Here is a 1,417-nt window from a genome sequence, read left to right as displayed (position 1 = left end):
CCCCGTGGGGACTCAGGGCTGGGCCCCGGGGACAGGGAGATGAGTCAGACAAAGCCACCACCCTCTCAGGAACTGGGGATGGGTGAAGGGACTTGGAATCAGACAGCAGGCCCCTCAGGAGCGGGGTTCTCCTCCATGGCGGTCACACAACTGGCAGAGAGTACGTGCAGAGACTGCCCTGTCCGCAGACCTTCCCCAAGGGGCTGTCTGCCAGGTGGGAGATGAGGGGGCAGGGCTGTGGAGGTGAGGGCCGGGGGCGGGGGGTGGAGGAAGGGAGACAGAGCACTAGCAGGACTCAGCCCTCAGTGGGGGCTGAGCGAGGGTAAAGCTGAGGTTGGCTCTCCGGTTTGGGGCTTGAGTGCTCAGGCTGGTGGAAGGGCCAGTCCTGAGATGGGAGGCGTAGGGGAGAAGCCAGCCTGTGGGGAGGGGCTGTGTCCAGTGTGGGCACACTGGGTGTGAGGTACCCAGGATGTCAGGGCCCCTGGGGGCCTGGCTGAGGTTCTGGAGCCAGAGGGCTGGGCTGGGGAGCTGAGCGTCCTGGGTGGGGAGCCCACCGGGGGCCCTGGGGTGCTGGCCAACAGGGCACAGCAGGCTGGTGTGGGACGCGGGGGGTGGGGGGGAGGGGGCAGCCTGAGACCACAGGTAACTGAGTGTGGGTTGGAGGCCCCGCAGGGCCCATTGGGAGCCCTGACCTGTAGTTCTCTGTCAAGTCCAAGGCAAACCACTCCAGAGCCAAGCTGAGGAACCAATTTGCCCACAGGTGTCCCAGGTCACAAGGCCACTGGGTGGGGAAGAGGGGGGAGCACTCTCCACAGCGACTCCACCCTCCCTCATGCCATCTGGGCCCAGGCTCTCAGTCGGGGTCCCCTTTCATGTCTGTGAGGTGGAGAGGGCCCAGGAGAGGACTGCAGGGGCCAGGGACAAGCGGACTTTCCTGCCGATTGTGTAGCCAAAGCTACAGGGCAGGTGGCCCAGCCTGTGCCCCTTCCACTCCCCTGCGCTCCGGGATTTCGAGGTCCCGTGCCCCGACTGGCTGTGTGCGTGCAGGGCCGCAGGCGACAGGCAGTTCCACAAAGGGCCCTTTGTGTGCCCACTGCGCCTCTAGCCCCCGCCTCCGCCCCCGGGGCCTGGCCGTCGCTTGACCGCAGAGGGAGCAGGGTCGTGGCATCCGCGCCTTGGGGCTGCAGGGGGCGCCGAGGGGGCGGGCTGGCCCAGAAAACAAATCCTGTGGTGTCGGGTTTCCTGCAACGAGAGCCGGTGCGGGTGGGGCTGAGAGGTCGGGGCCACCGCGGGGACGCACGGGCAGGGAGGGGGGGGCGGGAGGAACAGGGGACAGCCCCCGCACGGGAACTCGGCCTTTGGCCCCGCCGCCCCGTGTCCTTGTCCCCGGGCTAGGCCTAGCGGGGGGCGGCTGCGA

At 68.0% G+C, this 1,417-nt stretch overlaps 1 protein-coding gene across 1 annotated transcript in view; it reads left to right on the top strand.

The window, feature by feature from the left end:
• The window catches only part of ESPN (espin), a gene marked incomplete at its 5' end in the record, with an annotated part of 28,677 nt that overhangs the window by 17,746 nt on the left and 9,514 nt on the right, over positions 1-1,417 (top strand). Inside the window, 1 exon segment of the mRNA XM_077763984.1 lies at positions 1,106-1,276. Within this exon segment, the coding sequence (XP_077620110.1) occupies positions 1,106-1,276 (171 nt within the window).

This window comes from Crocuta crocuta, unplaced genomic scaffold, assembly GCF_008692635.1.
Source record: "Crocuta crocuta isolate KB4526 unplaced genomic scaffold, BGI_CrCroc_1.0 scaffold13, whole genome shotgun sequence".
Lineage (NCBI taxonomy): Eukaryota > Metazoa > Chordata > Mammalia > Carnivora > Hyaenidae > Crocuta > Crocuta crocuta.
The sequence above is the reverse complement of the archived record's forward strand: the minus strand, read 5'-3'. Positions and strand labels throughout refer to the sequence as shown.